Below are 22,765 nucleotides of genomic sequence, written 5' to 3' on the forward strand. Positions count from 1 at the left end.
AAACTTGAATGGTCAAACGTGTTTGACATGTAAAAATGAGAGCCAACATTGTGCTTATTTTGATCAGCATTCCTACCATTCCTTAATAATTTCAAAAAAATAAACTTATTCAACTTCCTTCTATTCACAAAAATTGCTCTACATGCCTCAATTTGTCTAAGTTTCTGGTCACATTCGTAATGTTCAATTCGAATGAACTACGTTTTTAATTAAAAAATATGGTTGTTTTCACGCAATTTTAATATAAGTGGCTAAACTGGTATTTGTAAATTTTGTTCACGTAATGTCCAAAAGCCAGAAGTTTCATCCTTCGCTTCTGACCACTCATAACTCTGTTTCGATGAAAAATTTTTTGTAAACTTAGTTATATCATGTCTCTGATATGTAGATGTTCACTTCATTAACCCGCTTTCGATATATCAGCACCTTAAATAAAAATTTTATTAAAATACCAGCCAAAAAAACGATTTTTTAACAGTCGTGCACTCGAAATAGCACTTAGCAAAGCAAATATCTCACCCATGAAACTTTGTATGAAAGGCCTTTCAGCAATGGCATTTAGCTTTGGAGCCGGCATGGCGTCGTATAAAAGATAAGCGGCCTACTGTCGCAAAATACAGTTCACTGAGACCAACAACTTAAGAAGCTTCCCCGAAAAATGCTATCCTTAAATTAATTTCTATGGATTACAATTAGGGTTCATAATCTTAATTTACAATTAATGAGAGTGTAGAAATCATTTTTTGAGCAAGATAAGGGAGTAACGAGAGACGCTGAGCACAAATTCAGCTGCTGGGTGGTAGAACACGCTGAAAATATGCGCTGACTTCTTGGAGCATGATCGAATGGTGTCGTAGGGGGGTATGGGGTCTAAACCGCCAAAAGCTACCACTCGCACTATGATGGCTTCTAAGCAGCTTTGATGAATTGTACAATAACAGCTTAGCACAGCTCTAAGAGAGCTGTTCACAGACTTAAAGCCCTTGGGTTTTACCATTTCATCCCGTTTTTCCGACGAAAAGGCAAATCAATCAAGTAAGCGAAAGAACATGCTAGAAATGTCACGCGTTTGCATCACACGTTAACAAACTTAACCGACTAACGCCAGGCGAGTTGTTATGGAGCGAAAGATGGAGGGAGGAAGGAGATAGAGTTGGGGGGCCCAAATTGCCAGGTGGAGGGGTCTGGAAGGGGTGACTGAGTGGGGGGATTGTGGGGGGCCAAAGCAAAGATTAAAAACCACCCTTCAAACCATGAAATTGTCTCAGTTTCGGTGAATCCACACCTAGAGACTACTAAGAGAGCTGCTCAGCCACTCAATGCCCTCTGGGATTTAACTGTTTATCCCGTTTTTGAGGACAAAAGGTTAATAGGGCCGGAGGAAAAGTCAGTCAAGCAAAAAATCGCAAACGAAGACCACATGACTAATATAATTGCTACAAACTCCCTTTGGGAGCAATTAGTAATTGCTTCAAACTGCGTTCGAGTGCCTCAGATCTCATCTAGGAAAAGACGAGAGCTATCACATTTGAGTTGCAAACGGTTTACAAATTTCATTAACCTTTTGATACCCTTAAAACCGAATGATTTTGTGTAATTTATATACATGAGTAGTTACATTCCATTTGGTTTCTGACTATCAATGTTTGATCACTATGGTGTTTGAAATTTAGTTTCGCAGCTGCTATGCAGAACTAACCCAGGCTAGTTTTGAATATTTCATGCTTGATGTCAAAGTGCTGCTCCCCAGACACATCCACTGCGTCCACTGTCAACAATTGACACGCCATCCGAGGGAATGTCACGTCGAATCTATGCAAAGATTTACTAATCTAACATTTGGTTAGGAAGACATGGCATAGAAGTCATCCTAGAATTCAAAATTTTAAATTCAGTTGAAATCGAACCTAAATTTCGTCATCTCTCTTAAAACCAGTTGTTATGCATTTAAACAACAAACTTGGCATATTGCAGGCCGTGATCGCTTCGTCAATCTGCAGTGTTAAAAAGATAATAACAAACTGAAAGAAATTTCTCTTTTTCTTAATTGTTGAAATGTTATATTTTGATTTAAAATCTGTATAACTTATTGCTGCTTCTATTAGCTGCTCTCACATAACCTTAAATTAGAATGGCACACTCTCACTTGACCTTATCTCCTCGAATTAATATAAGCAAAAGTCATTTTGAAATTGATGGAAGTAATTTTTGAGAGAGAAGTCACGTGCGACCCAAAACTTAATCGCGCGAATGACCAAAAAACTAGAACAAGAGTGGAGTATGAATGCAACGGCAAACCCAATTGAAAAAAAATCCTATAATAAAAATTGGAAAAAGTAAAAACCAAAGTAAAAAATGCCAATGTGAACAAACCAAAAACCAATTTTTCACCGTTTTCTCACTCTACTTAAAAGTTGGAGTGAAAAAATTTTGCGCCACAAATCCACTCGCTTCTTCGCTCCATTTCCTGTTCCGGCGCGACCAAAATCATCACTTCAAATTGACTTTAAAAATCAAGAAAATAAATGAGCAGATCTTATAAAAATCAAAGCCGAAAAAATTATAACCTGTCTTAAAACATTTATTCTTTACCTCACTGGATTTGATTCAAATATGTGCTTAAAATTTCCAACCCTTATAGACAAAATTAATTCGCTCTTTGCTCAATTTGAACTAATCAAGCAAAAGGCAAAAAAATCGTTTAATACCAGAATGATAAAACTGCTGAAAAGCGAAACAAAAAACCTAGAGGTCTTCGGAGAAAGATAGAATGATACGAAGAATACACGCTATAATATGGAAAATGGGCGCACATAGCAAAAAAATAGAGCAACAAAACGAAAAAATCGCAATTTTTGAAAAATTCAAATCAAATATTTAGACAAACGAAGCAGAAAAAGAGATACATTTTATAATTTAGAAATCGAGGCTTGGAAAAATTAAATATCCGTCCTCCTTTCTAAAACAACGCCGGCAAATCGCCAAAAATAGCCACCGTTGACCCGCTTGACGCACATTGGTATTGGAACTGAAAAAAACAGACACATTGACCGACACTTTTTTCTGTTTTTTTTTTCAGTGTCAAAAAGTGTTCCAATTTGGCGTGCAGTTTCAGTTAGATTCTAAAACTAAACTTGCTTCAGCTTCTAAACTGAAAGCTATTAAGCATAACACTAATGCCAGCTAGCAGTCGTATTAATTAACTTTGATAACCTAATGCCCTATTGACTTTATGACCAGGCTTTATATTTTTATCCCGCTTCTTTTGATTTTGCTGTTTTTGACTTTGACCTTATCCACTCATTACGTAATTCAATACGAGAATGAAATTAAAATCCATTCAGTTGAAACAGTGACTGAATAAGTCAGAAGTCAAAAATCGTGACTAAGGTCAAGACCAAAAGCGTGATCAAAAGGTAAAGCGAACTAAAAAGAGCACCTAAATAATAACCATTGAGAGGTTGACGCCGGCTATTATTAAAAAAAAGTAAAAACAGTTCATAGAAGAAAAACATATTAAAAATTAGACATTTTAAAACAGCACTTATGAAGCAAATTTTCGATAATTTTGGAAAAATAACGCCAAAAAGATTCAATTATCAAAAGTACAAAACATCCGTGACGGTCGAGTAATTGAAACAAAAATACGAAACATTAAAAACAACTGAACAACAACCAGAAGAATCGGATAAGTACGAGATCAACTTTATTTAAAAAAACGTTCAGTGAATGATTAATCAAAGGGAAGTTGCCATAAGCACTGAAACTTTGACTGTGGTATCAACTTCAGGGGGTTATAGTTTAATGCACCTTCGACCTAAAAAGTATTTCTACTAAAACACAAATGAATAGAAACAAAAAAAGCCCAATGCACAAAAATTGCAGAAACGGTTGCCTATAAGCACCATTCTCTCGAAAAATTTCAAAGCCGAAAAGTCACTCTATGAACGCAGCGTAGGATCAAAAGATTCCTCTCGCTCAGAAAAAGATCTCCGGAAGCTGCTCGAAGCAACAGCACATCTAAAACCAAATTGGACACCGAACTCTGATCTTTTCTCAAAGTGATTTGAAAGTAAATCCAACAAGTGTTCAGAGCTGCAATACACTAAATGAAATCAATTCCGAAATAGAAAAAATATTAAAAAGTCAAAAGACCAAGATCAATTAAACTTTAAACAACTGATAAAAAGCAGAACAAAAACCTATAGGTCTTAGGAGAAAGATATAATGATAGAGAAAATACTCTTTAGATTATGGAGAATGGGCACAACAAGAATTTTTCGCAATTTTTGAAAACTTAAAACCAAATTTAAAGACAAATGAAGTGGAAAAGGAATACATTTTATAAATTAGAATTCGAGGCTTGGAAAAATTATAGATCCATCCTCCTTTCTAAAACAATGCAAGAAAATGCCAAAAATTGGCCACCGCTGACCCGCCTGACGCACATTGGGATTAGAACTGAAAAAAGAAATTGACAGACATTTTTTTTCAGACAAAAAGTGTTCTTATTTGGTGTGCAGTTTCAGTTAGATTCTAAAACCACATTTAATTCAGCTTCTAAATAGAAGGCTATTATGCATAACACTAATGACAGCTAGCAATCGTATTAATTAACTTTGATAACCTAATGCCCTATTGACTTTATGACCAGGCTTTATATTTTTATCCCGCTTCTTTTGATTTTGCTGTTTTTGACTTTGACCTTATCCACTCATTACGTAATTCAATACGTGAATGAATTTAAAAGCCATTCAGTTGAAACAGTGAGTGAATAAACCAGAAGTCGAAAATCGTGACTAAGGTAAGACCAAAAGCGTGATCAAAAGGTAAAGCGAACTAAAAAGAGCACCTAAATAATAACCATTGAGAGGCTGACTCCGGCTATTATTAAAAAAAGTAAAAAAAGTTCATAGAAGAGAAACATAATAAAAATTAGACATTTTAAAACAGCACTTATGAAGCAAATTTTCGATAATTTTGGAAAAATAACGCCAAAAAGATTCAATTATCAAAAGTACAAAACATCCGTGACGGTCGAGTAATTGAAACAAAAATACGAACCATAAAAAACAATTGAGCAACCAGAAAAATCGGATTAGTACGAGGACAACTTTATTGATTTAAAGGGAAGTTGCCAGAAGCACTGAAACTTCAACAAACTCGCCTAAAAATCCAATAACAAGAAATGCAAAGAAAAAAACAAAGGAAACGAAATTGTTATTGAGCCCATATTGCACTTGAACCGCATTATTGAGCTCTCAAAAACAGTGGTATCAATTTCAGAGGGTTACATTTTAATGCAGCATCTACCCAAAAAGTATTTCTACTAAAACCCAAATTATTAGAAACAAAAAGCCAAATGCACAATATCTGCTATAACGGTTGCCTATATGCGCCAATCTCTCAAAAAATCCATTAAGTTGAAATAGTGAGTGAAGTAAGTCGGGAGTCAAGAGTGAAATCGTGACCTAATGTAAGGCGAAAAGAGCGATCAAAAAGTTGAGCTAATGAAAAAAAAGCGCCTTTATAATATTCATTGAGACGCTGACGGTGGCTATTAAAAAATAATTAAGGTAAAAAACGTTCATAGTCAAAAAACATTTCAAAAATTAAACAATTTGAAACTGCACTTAGGAAACTAATTTTTGATAATTTTCGAAACATAACGCCAAAAAAAATCAATTATTAAAAGTACAAAACATCCATGAAGATCTAGTAATTGAAACAAAAATACGAACAAAAAAAATTCATACAACCAGATAACCGGATAAGTACGAGGACAACTCTATAAAAAAAACGTTCAGTGAATGATTAATCAAAGGGAAGTGCCAGAAGCACTGAAATATTTTTAAAAAAATGGCCCAAAAATCCAAAAGCAAGAAATGAAAATGAAGGAGAAGAAATTGTGACTGTGCACATATTGAACTTGAAACACATTATTGGGCTCTCAAAGACACTGTGGTATCAATTTCAGAGGGTTACATTATAATGCAGCTTCGACCTAAAAACTATTTCCTCTAAAACCCAAATGAATAGAACCAAAATAAAGCCAAATGCACAAAACCTGCTAAAACGTCTGCTTATATGCGCCATTCTCAAAAAATTTTTGAAAGCCAAAAAGTCACTCTTTGAACGCAGCGTAGGATCAAAAAACTCCTCTCCTCTTGCTCAGAAATAGAACTCAGGAAGCTGCTCGAAACGTCGGTCCCTCTAAAATCAAACTGAAATCCGAACACTTATCTTTTGTCGAAGTGGTTTCAAAGTAATTCCAACAAGTGTTCAGAGCTGCATTACACTGAATTCAATTCCAAAAAAATATTAAAAAATCAAAAGACCAAATTCAATAAAACTTTAAGCAACTGATAAAAAGCAGAACAAAAAACCTATAGGTCTTAGGAGAAAGATAGAATGATACAGAAAATACTCTCTAGATTATGGAGAATGGGCGCAAAAACAGAATAATTCACAATTTTTCAATACTTAAAACCAATAGAAAAAGAAGTACATTTTATAATTTAGAATTTGAGGCTTGGAAAAATTAAAGATCCGTCTTCCTTTCTAAAACAAAGCCGGAAAATTGCCGAAAAAAGCGGCCTTTGACCCGCTTGACGCACATTGGGATTGGAACTGATGACCGACATTTTCTGTTTTTTTTTCAGTCAAAAAGTGTTCCAATTTGGTGTGCAGTTCCAGTTAGATTCTGAAACTACACTTAATTCAGCTTCAAAACTGAAGGCTATTAAGAATAACACTAATGCTAGCTAGCAATCGTATTAATGAACTTAAATAACCTAATGCACTATTGACTTAATGACCCGGCTTTATATGTTCATCCCGTTCCTTTTAATTTTGCTCCGATGACATTGACTTTACCTGATTCATTACATTACGTGATTGAATACGTGAATGAATTGAAAACCCATTCAGTTGAAACAGTGAGTGAAGTAAGTCGGAAGTCAAGCGTGAAAATCGTGACTAATGTATGACGAGAAGACTGATCAAAAAGTAAAACGAATCAAAAAAGAGCGCCTCAATAATAACCATTGAGAGGTTGACGGCGGCTATTAATAAAAAAAGTAAAAACAGTTCACAGAGTCGAAAAATTTTCAAAATTAGACAATTTAAAACTGCACTTATGAAAAATTTTTTATAATTTTGGAAACATAACGACACAAAGTCTTCAATTATTAAAAGTACAAAACATCCCTGACGGTGCACAGATAGACAAAAAAGTCCAGAAGTTGAAACAAAAATACGAACAAAAAAAAACAATTCTGACAACCAGAAAAATCGGATTAGTACGAGGACAACTTAATTTAAAAAAAAACGTTCAATGGATGATTAATCAAAGGGAAGATACCAGAAGCACTTAAACTTTAAAAAATTCGCCCAAAAATCTAAAAGGAAGAAATGGAAACAGACAAAGGAAAAGAAATTGTGATTGTGCCCATATTGCACTTGAAACGCATTATTGGGCTGTTAAAAACAGTGTGGTATCAATTTCAGAGGGTTATTTATTAATGCAGCATTACATAATAATAAACCAAATTGCAAACAAAACTCTTCTTTTTGTCTTCAGATTTTTTGTTTTCAGTTCTTCTTTCCTTCATTTGATTTAATTAAAATATTTGGTAAAAATTTAAACCTATGTCGTAACGAAAAATCCTCGTCGTAAAGATTGACATAATCGAAGCAAGCACACCAAAACAATTACGACGTCTTTCAAAAACAATTCAAGAACTTTTTTAAGTCCGAAATGCTGAACCAGAGAACTGACTGTGAAATTTTGAAACCGCAAAATTGTCTAAGTAATATAACTGGTAAAATGAAAAATTGAAAAACAGCCAAATTTAAGATGGGTAACAATAGTTAAGACAAAAACTGACCAAGCTTTATTAATAAACTGTCGGGAAAAATAATATTACTGATTCGAACAGATCCTCATAGCTGCATAATGTACAACGAAATCAACTGCAAACAAAACTAGAAGGAAACATCCAAGGAAAATTTCTTTAAATTATTTTAAAAACCCAAAGCAATTAAAAACATAGTTTCTGGAAACAACTCAGCATAGATAATTTCGAGAAAAAAGCTTCCAAACAATAGAATATAGGTGTTAAGAACACATTAAGAAAATTATAGCAAGAAAAACAGAAAGTTGGAAAAAAATATAAGTAGGAAAACAAGTACATACAAAAATATTTACGTTCATATCAGTATTGGGCGGGGACGAGCTTGCGGGGCTACGGGTGGAACGCGGCGGAGGGGCTTCGTTGTGGCTGAAATGGAGGTTGGGGGTGAGGACGCGCGGGTAGGGGGTAAGTGTCAGGGGTCGCAGAACTGCCCTTCATGCCAAGAATTTTGCTCTTAAACAGTTTTGGTGAATCGGTTACTTAGAAAATAAAGAGACATACGTCTCTATGATACCTCCAAGCTTTTCCTGTTTATCCTACAATTGATGATGAAAAGCAAATGGTCGGATAAAATAAGAAAAAAAAGTTGGAAAAACAAATTGGAAAAAAGACCAGCAAGAATAATATAAATGCTGCAAACTTCGTTTGAGAGAAATTAACAACCAAAAACACAAAACTAAAATCCACGACGGTTCAAAAAGCATTCATCTAGTAAATCGAACCAAAATACAAATGATAAACTAAGAAAAATTAGACAAAAACCGGCAATATCGGATTATTATGTGCACAAATTTGAAACATAGCTGGCAAATTGCCAGAAAATAGCTGCAATAGCTTCATAGATCTGTAGTCTCAAAAAGAAGGTAAAAACAAACAGACCAAAAAAGAAACTAATTCTTTTCATAAAGGGCTGAGATGTTAGATTTTCCTTAAGAATCTGTATAATTCATTGCTGATTCTATCAGCTGCTATTAAATAACCTTCAATTAGAGAGATACCCACTCATTTGACCTTTTCTCTTTGAATTAAAGCAAAGAAAAGTCAATTTCAGAGTGAGAAACTTATTTTTAAGAGTGAGGTAAGTCACGTGTGACCAAAAATTTAATCACGCGAATGAACAAAAAATTAGCTCCACAGAGTGAAAAACTACGTCACGCACGCAATTCAGTTGAAATTGCATGCAACGAATGACAAAAAGCAGATTTGAAGTGGTTGTGAAGTCATATGGTGGTAAAAATCTTGACGAAATAAATAAAAAAACCAAGAGAAGGCCAATAATAGCCGCAGCTATCGCTTCGCGGCTAATTAAAACAAAAACACCTCACGTCAAAAACAGACGATGTCAATGCAAAAATTACCAAAGGGAAGTTGAACGGTCGGCTTCAGTAGTAGCCTGTTCGTATGCTGGCATTAGGAAGGTTTGCATGAAAGGAGTGGGGTTGTCGAGCGTTGGGGGGAGGGGATGGACGAGGGGTCTCAATCGACAGTCGGAGGAGGGTGGATGGGGGGGACTGAGGGCGGTCAAACACTGAAGTTAAGAACAAACCTCCACACTATGAATTTATGTCTCCTTAAAAGTTTCGGTGACTTTTACACTTACTGACTAGTAAGACTGTATGTGAGCTGCTCAGCCACTCAATGCCCTCCAGTTTATCCCCATTCTGAGGAAAAACAGTCAAAAGGGCCAGCCGATAAATCGGTCAGGCGAAAAGATGCACAAAAACAGAAATATAATAATTGCTACCAATTTTGTTTGCGAGCAATTAATTATCTATTTGTTTTCCGAAGAAAACACATCAATTTTTCTGAACAAATGATTAAATATTTCAAGTTTCTTCTTTCAGATCGCAAAAACTAATGTCCACTAACTGAAAACAATAAGAATGGTGATTCTTTAATTATGCTTCAATGAAGCTGGAAAAATATGCCTTTATATTCTGCCTTTATCAGAATAAATGAGAACAGCCACCAATTTGTTGGAAAATAGCCGTTACGCTTCACACACAAAGGGATTAAAACCTAAAAAGAAAATAAAGATAAAAAATTGTCAAGTGTTCTAATTTGGTATGCAGTTTCTGTTAGACTCTTAAAACATAACCGACTAACGTAGGGCGAATTGCTCTCGATTGACCAGTGAGGAGTTGGCTTCATAGTAGCCAGCTGGGGCTCAGGGCTGACTGAGGTGGTCAACATTTTAAGCTCAAAAGAACCCCTTCACACCACGAAATTGTATCCTCACATTAAATTTGGTGGATCGCACACTTGGAGACTAGTAAGGCGTAAGGCTCTAAGAAAGCTGCTCAGCCACTCAATGCCATCCGGGCTTTACCTGTTCAAGCCGCTTTTGAGGACGAAAAGTTAAGACTCAAACGTAAAAACAGTCAAGCAAAAACTCAATCGAATAAAAAAGACCACAGGACAAATAATAATTGCAACAAACTTCGTTTGAGAGCAATTATAAACAGCAGTTAACAGTGCTACCTGATTGTTCAGGGAGTTTGGGGTAAAACATTACCTCCATTCACACTAGTAATTTATGTCTTCTTGGACAGTTTCAGTGACTCGCATACTTAGAGCTAAAGCTTCAAGCGATGCGCAGACTTGATGACCCCGAGCTTTACCATTTTACCCCGTTTCTCCAGACAAACAGGAGGGGGTTCAACCTCTAACAACCACACTTAACAACAGAAATTTTTGACTCCAAAACAGCTTTGTTGAATCGCACACTTAAAGTCTATTAAGCCGAAAGGCTCTTGTTTGAGGATAAGAATTTTACGGTTTTGAGGACGAAAAGTTACAGCAGAAAAATCGGTCAAGCAAAAAATCGCTTAAAAACGACCGCAGGGGTGATATAATTGCTACAAAGTTTGCTTGAAAGCAATCATTATCAATTCCAGAGTTAATATTTTGATGTAGCGTCACAATATATTTCTACCAGAACCAAACAAAAAGCAAAAAAATTGAGCCACATTGTCAAAAAATGGCTTAAAGTGGTTAACTATATGCACCCTTCTCTCAAAAACATTTCATAGTCGAATTATTTTTACAATTCTCACTTTCTCTCGGCGATTTTACTCACTTTCGCTTTTAGATCGAAACACCAACTGAACAAATAGTACCTCCGGCACAAAATCTAAAGAAAACCAATACTCCTCTTCGAGTAGTAAAAACCAAGATAAGTCCAATACTAGCCCCAGCTAGCGCACTACAGCTTTTAAAAACTCTTGAATCATATTTTTGAGACATCATTAGTCCACCATTTCGTCCGGAGGTATTGCATAAAACTTCATTTTGGGGTATTTCATCAAGTGCTTCAAACTACGGTCGCCTAGTTCGGTACCTGATTTCTAGTTTGGCATCTTTGTTCACATCAACAGTGAGCTCTGGCATCAGGTCTACTCTGAAGTAATAGTGCAATTCTAATCCAAAAAGAAACAGCATGAGCACACAGCTCACTGTAGTCAACAGACCACCTGAGATAGTCTTGATCCTGAAGTCTTCTAGTGTCTTCGGGTACGCATCCACCAGGCGCAGTTTGTCCAACATCCTGTCCATTTTCACTCTCTACAGCTCTATTAAGTCTATAGCCGCAAAACTGACAGAGGGACAAAAATTACACAATCCCTTCTGAAATACATCATTGGTACAGCAACATTACCATGTCAAATCAAACTGTCCATATGAAATTGACACGAGCTATTTGTACAAAGTACGCAAAAGTACGACTCCAGGGGAAATTGACTCTCAAAAGATCGCTATTTTCAACGCCAATTTTGACCATGGAACAATAATTCCGATCAAAAGAAATAATCTTGAGTACAACGAGGAAGACCATTCCTGCGATATCATTATATGCAAAGCGTATTTTTACCGCCTAAGTGCAACCAAATGTTAATCATGGAATCCTCTAGCAAACAGATTTTGAAACACTATGATAATCTTGTGGTAAAATGTTGTTAATCAAGCAGAAATATCTCAAAAGCACTTAGTTAACAGTCTTCTTGGTCTAGTCAAAAAAGAACTTTTCGGCTATTCGCAGCATGATTGTGTCTTGAAAAAATATTCTGATTCTCCAAAATTCCTGCCAAAGTTACACAAGGAATTTTATATGGAGAGTTCGGCCACGATGGACATACTCGATCATAGGGTGAATTCAAAACTCGGCCGCCATTTCCAGCAAGCCAAAAAAGAAGCATAAATGAGAGAAGATTCAAGTCACAATTTACAACATAGCCGGCAAATTTCCGGAAAATAGCCGCCGTTGACCCGCCTGACGCGTATCATGATTGCAACAAAAAAGAAATTGACAGAATTTTTCAAAGTGTCAAATCATTTTATTTGGTGTGCAAATTCTGCATATATGGTTCGATTCTAAAATTACACTTAATTCAGATTCTTGAAGACATCTTAAAAAAAGACAGCGCCCCAATAAGAGAGCGCCTAAATAATAACCGTGGAGGCTGACGGCGGCTATAATGAAGACCTTCGAAAAATTAAAATAAAAATCCGCATGAAACAAAACTTTTAAACAAAGCCGGTAGATTACACCAATATAGCATCTGTTGACCCACTTGACGCAAACTGGGATTGAAACAAAAAGAAAATAGGAGATGGAAATTGAAAGAATTTTTGTGTCAAATTTTCGGTGTGTAATTCTGCACATTCGATTCGATTCCAAAATTAAGCTTAATTCAGCTTTTAAAAATATTAAGCATAATACTAATGCCAGCTGGCGATCGCTTTTATGAACTTTGATAACCTAATGTATTATGACTTAATGACCGTGCTTCATATGCTTATCCCGTTTCTTTTGATTCTGCTCTTCTGACTTTGACCGTATTCACTACATTGCGTAATTCAATGCGTGAAAAAATTTAAAATCCATTCAAATGAAACAGTGAGTGAAGTATGCCAGAAGTCAAGCGTGAAAATTGGTGAATTATGTAAAACAAAAAAGTGATCCAAAGGTAAAGCCAATTATAAAAAAGGAGACTGCTTAAATAATAGCCGTTGAGAGGCTGACGGCGGCTGTTAATTAACTTGACAAGCTCTTATATTTACTTTTGGGGGATTGTTATAGTCCTATCTATTAAATAGTCTTACAATAAAGTTCTTTGAAACCCTTTAATGTTTCATTAAACAAAAACTAGCGCTTTTAAATATTTTTACGTCTTATTCAAATAGTTGTATATTATCCCTTTTAAAACTTCTTTCAAAATGAGGGAGCTCCACTAGACCCGTTTAAGTTTTATATCGAAATTCATTAGCTAATTTATCTACATTGTAATATTACGGCATATTGTCGAGTGAGAAAATGACCGACTAAAGTCCAACGAACTGCTCTCAAAATAGCCTCTGTTGACCCACTTGACGCAAATTGGGATTGAAAAAAAAAGAAAATAGAAGATGGAAAATGACAGAATTTTTGTGTCAATTTTTTGGTGTGTAATTCTGCATATTCGCTTCGATTCCAAAATCAAGCTTAATTCAGCTTTTAAACTGAAAACTATTAATAAAACTAATGCCAGCTGGAATTCGCTTTAATGAACTTCGATAACCCAATGTATTATGACTTAATGACCGGGTTTCATATGTTTATCCCGTTTCATTTGATTCTGCTCTTTTGACTTTGACCGTATTCACATTGCGTAATTGAATGCGTGAAAGAATTTAAATCCATTCAAATGAAACAATGTGTGAAGTACGCCGGAAGTCAAGCGTGATAATCGGTGAATTATGTTAGACAAAAAAGTGATCGAAAAGTAAAGCCATTTATAAAAAAAGGAGAGCGCTTAAATAATAGCCATTGAGAGGCTGACGGCGGCTGTTAATTAACTTTACAAGATCTTAAATTTACTTTTGGGGGATTGTTATAGTCCTATATGTTAATTAGTCTTACAATTAAGTTCTTTCAAGCCCTTTAATACTTCATGTGACAAAAACTAGCGCTTTTGCATTTATTTTTACGTATTACTCAAATAGTTGTATATTATCCCATTTTAAAACTTCTCTTTCAAAATGAGGGAGCTCCTCTAGATCCGTTTAAGTTTTATATCGAAATTCATTAGCTAATTTAGCTAGTTTGTAATATTACGGCATATTGTCGAGTGAGAAAATGACCGACTAAAGTCCAACGAACTGCTCTCAAAATAGCCTCTGTTGACCCGCTTGACGCAAATTGGGATTGAAAAAAAAGAAAATAGAAGATGGAAATTGACAGAATTTTTGTGTCAATTTTTTGGTGTGTAATTCTGCATATTCGCTTCGATTCTAAAATTAAGCTTATTTCAGCTTTTAAACGGAAAACTATTAAGCATAAAACTAATGCCAGCTAGAAATCACTTTAATGAACTTCGATAACCTAATGTATTGACTTAAAGACCGGGTTTCATATGTTTATCCCGTTTCATTTGATTCTGCTCTTTTGACTTTGACCGTATTCACATAGCGTAATTGAATGCGTGAAAGAATTTAAATCCATTCAAATGAAACAATGTGTGAAGTACGCCGGAAGTCAAGCGTGAAAATCGGTGAATTATGTTAGACAAAAAAGTGATCGAAAAGTAAAGCCATTTATAAAAAAAGGAGAGCGCTTAAATAATAGCCATTGAGAGGCTGACGGCGGCTGTTAATTAACTTTACAAGATCTTAAATTTACTTTTGGGGGATTGTTATAGTCCTATATGTTAATTAGTCTTACAATTAAGTTCTTTCAAGCCCTTTAATACTTCATGTGACAAAAACTAGCGCTTTTGCAATTATTTTTACGTATTACTCAAATAGTTGTATATTATCCCATTTTAAAACTTCTCTTTCAAAATGAGGGAGCTCCTCTAGATCCGTTTAAGTTTTATATCGAAATTCATTAGCTAATTTAGCTAGTTTGTAATATTACGGCATATTGTCGAGTGAGAAAATGACCGACTAAAGTCCAACGAACTGCTCTCAAAATAGCCTCTGTTGACCCGCTTGACGCAAATTGCGATTGAAAAAAAAGAAAATAGAAGATGGAAAATGACAGAATTTTTGTGTCAATTTTTGGTGTGTAATTCTGCATATTCGCTTCGATTCCAAAATTAAGCTTAATTCAGCTTTTAAACTGAAAACTATTAATAAAACTAATGCCAGCTAGAATTCGCTTTAATGAACTTCGATAACCAATGTATTATGACTTAATGACCGGGTTTCATATGTTTATCCCGTTTCTTTTGATTCTGCTCTTTTGACTTTGACCGTATTCACATAGCGTAATTGAATGCGTGAAAGAATTTAAATCCATTCAAATGAAACAATGTGTGAAGTACGCCGGAATTCAAGCGTGAAAATCGGTGAATTATGTTAGACAAAAAAGTGATCGAAAAGTAAAGCCATTTATAAAAAAAAGGAGAGCGCTTAAATAATAGCCATTGAGAGGCTGACGGCGGCTGTTAATTAACTTTACAAGATCTTAAATTTACTTTTGGGGGATTGTTATAGTCCTATATGTTAATTAGTCTTACAATTAAGTTCTTTCAAGCCCTTTAATACTTCATGTGACAAAAACTAGCGCTTTTGCAATTATTTTTACGTATTACTCAAATAGTTGTATATTATCCCATTTTAAAACTTCTCTTTCAAAATGAGGGAGCTCCTCTAGATCCGTTTAAGTTTTATATCGAAATTCATTAGCTAATTTAGCTAGTTTGTAATATAACGGCATATTGACGAGTGAGAAATTTAAATCACCGCCTAAAGTCCAACGAACTGCTCTCAAAATAGCCTCTGTTGACCCGCTTGACGCAAATTGGGAATGAAACAAAAAGAAAATAAAGATGGAAATTGACAGAATTTTTGTGTCAATTTTTTGGTGTGTAATTCTGCATATTCGCTTCGATTCTAAAATTAAGCTTATTTCAGCTTTTAAACGGAAAACTATTAAGCATAAAACTAATGCCAGCTAGAAATCACTTTAATGAACTTCGATAACCTAATGTATTGACTTAAAGACCGGGTTTCATATGTTTATCCCGTTTCTTTTGATTCTGCTCTTTTGACTTTGACCGTATTCACATAGCGTAATTGAATGCGTGAAAGAATTTAAATCCATTCAAATGAAACAATGTGTGAAGTACGTCAGAAGTCAAGCGTGAAAATCGGTGAATTATGTTAAACAAAAAAGTGATCGAAAAGTAAAGCCATTTATAAAAAAAGGAGAGCGCTCAAATAATAGCCATTGAGAGGCTGACGGCGGCTGTTAAATAACTTTACAAGATCTTAAATTTATTTTTGGGGGATTGTTATAGTCCTATATGTTAATTAGTCTTACAATTACGTTCTTTTAAGCCCTTTAATACTTCATGTGACAAAAACTAGCGCTTTTGCAATTATTTTTACGTATTACTCAAATAGTTGTATATTATCCCTTTTAAAACTTCTTTCAAAATGAGGGAGCTCCACTAGACCCGTTTAAGTTTTATATCGAAATTCATTAGCCAATTTAGCTACTTTGTAACATTACGGCATATTGTCGAGTGAGAAAATGACCGCCTAAAGTCCAACAAACTGCTATCAAAATAGCCTCTGTTGACCCGCTTGACGCAAATTGGGAATGAAACAAAAAGAATATAAAGATGGAAATTGACAGAATTTTTGTGTCATTTTTTTGGTGTGTAATTCTGCATATTCGCTTCGATTCCAAAATTAAGCTTAATTCAGCTTTTAAACGGAAAACTATTAAGCATAAAACTAATGCCAGCTAGAAATCGCTTTAATGAACTTCGATAACCTAATGTATTATGACTTAAAGACCGGGTTTCATATGTTTATCCCGTTTCTTTTGATTCTGCTCTTTTGACTTTGACCGTATTCACATAGCGCAATTCAATGCGTGAAAGAATTTAAATCCATTCAAATGAAGCAATGAGTGAAGTATGCCAGACGTCAAGCGTGAAAATCGGTGATTTTTAAAACCAAAAAAGTGATCAAAAGGTAAAGCCAATTATAAAAAAGGAGAGCGCTTAAAAAATAGCCGTTGAGAGGCTGACGGCGGCTGTTAAATAACTTTACAAGCTCTTAAATGTACTTTTGGGGGAGTGTTATAGTCCAATATGCTAATTAGTCTTACAATTGAATTCTTTTAAGACCTTTAATGTTTCATGTGACAACTAGCGCTTTTGCATTTTTTACGTTTTATTCAAATGGTTGTATATTATCCCATTTTAAAACTTCTTTCAAAATGAGGGAGCTCCACTAGACCCGTTTAAGTTATATCGAAATTCATTAGCTAATTTAGCTAGTTTGTAATATTACGGCATATTTACGAGTGAGAAAATCACCACCTAACGTACGACGAACTGCTCTCAAACGGATGTCCAGTGGTTGTTTTTGTCAGGAGCTAGGGGCTTAGGGAGTCAAACACTGCCCCTCACAAGTTTTTGTGTCTTTCCAGCGGCTTCGCTCATTTGTACAATTAATTAGTGACAAGTGAAGCTCTAAGAAAACTGCATAGCCACCTAATGCACTCCGGCTTCAACTGTTTATCCCGCTTTTTTGGACAAACAGTCACATAGTCAGACGACAAGCGAAAAGTCAGACGACCAGCGAAAAGTCGGACGACAAGCGAAAATTCGGTAGTACGATAAACTGCTTAATGAATACCAACAAAAATAATTGTAAGTTTTGCTTGAGAGTAATTAAAAAACTATTTGCTCATCATGCAAAATATTATTTTTAAAATATTTTCTAAGTACTCTCTGCAAACAAGATGCAAAATTATCGTGAATAACTTCATTTGACTGATACGCATACTAGGAGACTAGTAAAGCGTAAAGCTCTAAGAAAGCTTTTCAGCCACTTATTGCCCTTCGGTCGGTACCTGCTCGTTTTTCAGGACAAAAACTTAACAAGATCAGAAAAAATTGGTCGAGCAAAAAAATCTCATACATAAGACCACACGACTAATATAAGTGCTACAAACTTTGCTTGAGAGCAATTAACAACAAATAAGCTTCTCTTACCTTAAAAGATCTTTACTGATGATGGTTATCTAGCAAGACAATAGCTACCTTAAAAGATTCTTGCAATTGCGTTCTGGTCGAGCTCAGCTCCCATTGTGTTTTATTCTGCCAAAAAATTTTCCAATATATAGATGCATAAGTTTTCAGAAAATTTTTGGAACAATTACATTAGCTATATATTTTATTACAAAAAAAAAACAAAATTAAGTTCTGTTAACTAAGTAAAACCCATACTGTTCTGTTGATCCATACAAATTGCAACAAAAACATTGTTAACAAAACAACATTTATGGTCTCTTCAATAACTTTTTATTTTAGTGGTTCTAAATTTTTTTGACAAAAATGAAAAAAAATGATCCCACAAGTGCATTCTGGTCCCTAGTGCATCCTTCTCGAGCATGTTTCAATTATTTGAAGATAAATGACTATCTTGCAAGATTTCGGAAGAAAACCTTTCAAGACGATGTCTCTCTTCGCAAGGTGCCCATTCGGAGTCGACTGGAGTAGACGTTACACCATCCACCGACACTACCAGGCATGGCAATCACTATGCATGCAGCTAATGAGCGAGATGAGATGGCTGTCAGTGATACGCCAAACCTCACAAAAACCATGGACAAATGAAAACTTGATGTCCGTTGTTTCTCAAGACTCCTACTTAAAGGCATCAGCCCGTTCCTGTTTTATTTCGGTACCCAACGGCTATTTAAACCAATTTGTAGGATTACGGCTTATTAAAGAATGAGATCAACTCTTTTCGCATCTTGCAAAATGAGCGCTAATGTTATAACATCTTGCAAGAAAATGCATTATCTTTATTAAAATGCATTCTTAAGAAAATTCCTTCTTTATTATTAGCATTCTAGCTCGACTAAGCAGACTTCTATTTAGAATTCTCTGAAAACAAGATGCAGTATGAATTTTTAATTTATGTCTCAAATCACTTGATCACGAGGCGCTGCTAAAATAATGACAGTCAGAGTGGAGGAAAAACAACAAATACACAGCTGACCAGTTAATATTTTATATTCCGCCTGCACACACATAATGACATCAGTTGATGATGGACCCATTATTAAACGTTTGTTCGCACAAAGACGTCGTTATGTAAAACAATGCATCAAGTATTGGTATTCGGCCCTAATATTTTAAACCAATGAAATTTTGCCATTTTCATCAGATGATATATAGATCAAAATCAAGGACGAAATTTATTTTATCTTTTGCGCAACTGAGTTTTAACGGATTGTATCAGATAGTCTTTCGATGAAACAACTTCGTATTTATTTGGTCAACTAGTTCAGTTGCACAAGATAACGCTAAAAAGCAAAGGCAGTTAGATAAATTTAACGTAGATACTAAATTTGCAAATATTGCAACAATGGAGGGAGTGGCAATTAACACATTCAGACAGTAGCCACGAGCTTCTCGTTCGTCCAACTGATGCTCTCAAAACGCAACTTCGGCCACTTATAAAATTTCTCGGACTTCATGTTAAGCAGGACTAATTTTTGGATGCTCTTACTGTTGATAGTAGTAAGCAACTTTCTCTGAGAATTGCTGGCAAAACATCTAGATGCAGAGCAGATTATGTTGATCTGTTGCCATGATTATGACAAAAACTGTGTACTGAGTCTATTGAGTGGGCGTGGGAGTGCCTGTGCTGGCAGTAGGCATTCCTAATTCCTGTTTCAATTTGTTCATCTCACTCCTCACCTCTTCCTCTCTGTTGATTTTGTTCACCTAAATTTTACGACGTCACACTTCCGGTCATCAAAATGGGAACCCGTTATATTCCTAATACTTAGCATGAATACATTGTTGATCTTAGATGCCAGATTGCCAAAAAGTAGCCACCGTTGAGCCCCTTGACCTCCATTATTATTGAAAGAGAAAAAATACAAAATAACTTTTTTTAAGTGTCCAGAAGTATTTTAACTTAATGAGCAGTTTCAGTTAGATAACAGAACAGAATTTAGCTTCTAAACTGAAAGCTAATAAACTTGAAACAAATAACTAGCATTCTTTCAAATGAACTGTGATAACCTAATGCACTATGACAACCACCAGGCTTTCCCCCTTTTCTTTTTATTCTGTTCTTTTGACCTTCACTATTTTTACTATAATGACAATATTTGTTTGACTGACATCTAACCACCAGTCAGTTGAAACAGAGTAGGTGAGGTAGATCAGAAGTCAGGCGACAAAATCGTGACAAGTGTGAAGCGAAAAACGTGCGGAATGAAAACTGGAACAAAACATAAGGACAAGTACTAAAACAGCTGGCAGATTGCCAGAAAATAGATACGATAGCTTCGAAGACCTGTAATCCCTAAATACCAAAGAAAAAACATAGCAGGATAAGTCCCGAATAACAGTTCAAAGAACTAAAGTTACTAAACCAGCGTGTCAGCTAAACTTTCAATAGTCAACAAAGCATATACCAATAAAAGCACGAAAAAAAAGAACTCTCCTCACATTTTTAGAAGCGGCATAAACATCATTAAAAAACCTTATTAATTTCTAATCAACAAACAACTGCTTATTAGAAAGTAGATAACAACATCCAGAATCAACCAAGGGATAACGTAACGAAACTAACAAAAAATGAAGACAGCAAAAAAACTGAAATTATGTTTTTTGAAAACAAAAAGTTTCTAAGAAAAAACACTAACTAAAAACGAGAACCAATAAAAAAAATTAAATCTTGTTAGATGTAAAAGAAACAACAAGATATGCCAACAGTGAGATAGAGATTAAAAACTAATTAGATTAACCAGCATTAAAAATGCCATTTTTTAATAACATGTCCTAAGGTGAAAATAAATAACATAAATCACAATGAAGGGCGTGTCTTGTTGTTGTTTTTGTAAAAAATCTTATGGCGCCTTTTATTACTGAGACTCAACAGCAAGGCAACATCAAAAACACTAAGCTTGCAGAATTGAAACAAAAGACCGCAATCTTTCCTTAAAAATACCTTAATAGTCAGTAAAACTGTTACGTAAGAAAAACCAAAAAACAAATTTAACTTAAATTAACTATGTCGCAACAAGAAACCATGGACACACTTGATTAAGGATAATAAGTCAGCTAAGATAAGGATAATATTAAGAAATTAAATCACTTTTTTTTAAAAAAAATAAAATTTATGGCAAAGTAGAGAATACCTTTAGATATCAGTAAAAACTATTAAATAGCTTCTGCACATCTTATTATACAGCCAATGAGATCAGTCTTTAATGAGCCTAAAAACGACAACAACTCCAAAACGCCCAAAATTCACAAATTAAATAAACCGCTTATAGTTTCTTGTGAAACAATTTTAAGCCTGAAACTATTTACTTTTTCGTCCCTTTATTATTCCAGCGAAATCATAATCACTACTCTAATTTGTATTCTCATTGACAACAAAGGGTCAAAAATTTGTGAACTGATCTTAAAAAACAGCGCACCACCAATACGATCCAATTCCTTATAATCCAAGCGATAAATATGAGAACACTAACGGTGATGTCTCAGCTTGCCATAGACGCAATAGCTATCTCAGCTATTAAAATCCAACAAACATCATACAAAACAGACCTGTCTATCAGCATGTTGTGCCCAAATCAATGACCAGAATTATAACTGAAATTTCCCTTAATTAAGAAAACTAGTATCCCCAAAGTGCTCAACAACAAAAACGTATCGTATAACGGTTACCATTGTGATACACCAAAATAGACGGGGAAAAAACGAAGAAAAAGTGCAAAACATGAGAAACCGGGCAGATATCGACAAAAAAGCATTCAAAAAAGAAAAGCATACCCAGCAGCTTGCCTGAAAACAGCCGCAATTGATTCTCATAACACCCCTTGAGATTGAAAGAACAGAAAAACATTGCCCGAAAATTATCGGAAAATAGCCGCCGTCGACCCGCTTGACGCATATTAGGATTGAAACAGGAAAAAAATTGGAGACGGAAATTGACAGAATTTTTCAATAAAAGTCATGGCGTTCTTATTTGGTGTGTATGTTCTGCATACTCGGTTAGATTTTAAAATTACACTTAATTCAACTTCTAAACTGAAGGCTATTAAGCACAATACTAAAGTCAGATAGCATCGCTTTCATGAATTTTGATAATCTCATGCATTGTGATTTAATGACCGGTCTTTATATGTTTATCCCGTTTCCTTTGATTTTGCTCTTTTGACTTTGAATGTATTCACTACATTACCTACATCAATACGTAAAAGAACTTGAAAACCATTCAGTTGAAACAGTAAGTGAAGTAAGTCAGTAAACAAGCGTAAAAATCGTGATTCATGTAAAACGAAAAAAGGACCATAATGTAAAGCGAATTAAAAAAGGAGAGCACCTAAATAATAGCCGTCGAGAGGCTGACGGCGGCTATTAAAAAGGAAAAAACTGGTTGAAACAAAAAGTTTTTTGGAGTGCGAATTATTCTGATTTCTGCTTGTTGTTAGACATACTCCTGTTACTCAATAAGATGATACAGGGGCTAGTATCAATGCCAATAAGCATTAGAGATATTAACTGAGACTTACTATAACAAACTTCATGTAGCGGAAATCCAAAATTAGGCTTTATGGGTTTATCCCGTTTTCATCTTTGATTCCGTATTTTTATACTGATTCTATTCATTCTAGATTACTTTGCTGAATAACTGCTGTTTAAAAGCACTTTGGGCAGAATGAGCGAACAATGAAACTAGCCTAGAGAAATTTCTCGCACAACGTCGAAAAAGCGGCAAAATGAGGTAAAACGAAACAAATTTTTATTCGATGGAGTAATAAATTTAAAATAGGAGCGCGATAACAGCTTGCTGAGAAGATGAGGGCCGTTATT

The 22,765-nt window shown here is 35.0% G+C and overlaps 4 protein-coding genes across 4 annotated transcripts in view; all 4 read right to left on the reverse strand.

Moving 5' to 3' along the window:
* LOC142349906 (uncharacterized) overlaps positions 1-22,765 on the reverse strand; it is a 419,533-nt gene that overhangs the window by 45,243 nt on the left and 351,525 nt on the right. The window lies entirely within an intron of this gene.
* Positions 1-22,765, reverse strand: part of LOC142349904 (uncharacterized) — a 412,979-nt gene that overhangs the window by 37,564 nt on the left and 352,650 nt on the right. The window lies entirely within an intron of this gene.
* LOC142349900 (endoplasmic reticulum-Golgi intermediate compartment protein 3-like) overlaps positions 1-22,765 on the reverse strand; it is a 393,083-nt gene that overhangs the window by 17,671 nt on the left and 352,647 nt on the right. The window contains exons 2-3 of the mRNA XM_075401746.1: positions 11,257-11,541; positions 1,700-1,812 (exon numbers count right to left, since the gene is read on the reverse strand). Of these exons, the coding sequence (XP_075257861.1) occupies positions 1,700-1,812; positions 11,257-11,471 (328 nt within the window). The 5' untranslated portion in view covers positions 11,472-11,541. The remainder of the gene's footprint in view (positions 1-1,699; positions 1,813-11,256; positions 11,542-22,765) is intronic.
* LOC142349979 (eukaryotic translation initiation factor 2A-like) overlaps positions 18,821-22,765 on the reverse strand; it is a 49,197-nt gene continuing 45,252 nt past the window's right edge. Inside the window, exon 10 of the mRNA XM_075401853.1 lies at positions 18,821-19,654. Coding sequence (XP_075257968.1) covers positions 19,547-19,654 — 108 coding nt within the window. The 3' untranslated portion in view covers positions 18,821-19,546. The remainder of the gene's footprint in view (positions 19,655-22,765) is intronic.

The sequence above is a fragment of the Convolutriloba macropyga genome, chromosome 11 (genome assembly GCF_964194025.1).
Source record: "Convolutriloba macropyga chromosome 11, txConMacr16.3, whole genome shotgun sequence".
Taxonomy (NCBI): Eukaryota; Metazoa; Xenacoelomorpha; order Acoela; family Convolutidae; genus Convolutriloba; species Convolutriloba macropyga.